Source organism: Eimeria mitis, genomic scaffold (genome assembly GCF_000499745.2).
Source record: "Eimeria mitis Houghton genomic scaffold, Emh_scaff3677, whole genome shotgun sequence".
Taxonomy (NCBI): Eukaryota; Apicomplexa; class Conoidasida; order Eucoccidiorida; family Eimeriidae; genus Eimeria; species Eimeria mitis.
This window is the reverse complement of record NW_013572018.1, coordinates 2152-3074: the sequence shown is the minus strand read 5'-3', so window position 1 is coordinate 3074 and position 923 is coordinate 2152. Positions and strand designations below refer to the sequence as shown.

General features: G+C 54.6%; 1 protein-coding gene across 1 annotated transcript in view; it reads left to right on the top strand.

Moving 5' to 3' along the window:
- EMH_0068410 (uncharacterized protein) overlaps nucleotides 1-923 on the top strand; it is a gene marked incomplete at both ends in the record, with an annotated part of 5184 nt that overhangs the window by 2609 nt on the left and 1652 nt on the right. Inside the window, one exon of the mRNA XM_013498739.1 lies at nucleotides 13-923. Within this exon, the coding sequence (XP_013354193.1) occupies nucleotides 13-923 (911 nt within the window). The remainder of the gene's footprint in view (nucleotides 1-12) is intronic.

Sequence of the window (923 nt, the reverse complement as noted above, 5' to 3'; positions counted from 1 at the left end):
CAGCAGCAGCAGAAAAAGAAGAAGAGCTGAGGTGTAATGATAAAGAAAACAAAAAAAAAAAACAAAGACAAAGCATACGCCTTCTCTTGACTCGTCACTGGGATTGGGAGGCTGAACTCCGCTCCACTGCAGCAGCAGCAGCAGCAGCAGCAGCAGCAGCAGCAGCGGCAGCAGCAGCAGCAGGTGGTGTTGCTGCACCCACAGCAGCAGGAGCAGCAGCAGCAGCAACAACAACAACAGCAGCAGCATTGGAGGAAGGGCAGCAAAAGAACTCGGGTGTATATACAGCATGCACTGCAGCAGAAAGCAGCAGCAGCAGCAGCAGCAGCAGCAGCAGCAGGACTCCCCTTATCTGCTGCATGCAGCTGGTTGCTGCGTATACACCTGAAGAAGCAGCAGCAAAGTACAAAGGAATGCTGCGCGGGGTAGAAGCAACAGCAACTCTATGGGGAAAACCAAAACCAGCAGCAGCAGCAGCAGCAGCAACAGCAGCAGCAGCAGCAGCAGCAGATAGATATGAAGATATGCATGCAGCAGCAACCACAGATAAACAGCAACATGGAGACCAAGTGCTGCAGGCTGTCTATACACAAGCAGAAGATGCTGCGATGTCTCCTCTGCCGCTGCGGCTGCTGCTGCAGCAGCAGCAGCAGCAGCAGCTGCAGCAGCAGCAGCAGCAGCAGCAGATGAAGTTGCTGCAACCTGTTCTAAGTGCGCCAGTGATAGTTCATGGGGTTTTACCTGCTGCTGCTGCTGCTGCTGCTGCTGCTGCTGCTGATGCTGCATGCACTGCTGCTAAAGAAGGAGAAGCAGACGCCTCAGGTGTACAGACACTGCAGCAGCAGCGGCAAGCAAAGGGCCCCGAAGCAGCAGCAGCAACAGCAGCAGCAGCAGCAGCAGCAGCAGCAGTAACAATACATGTC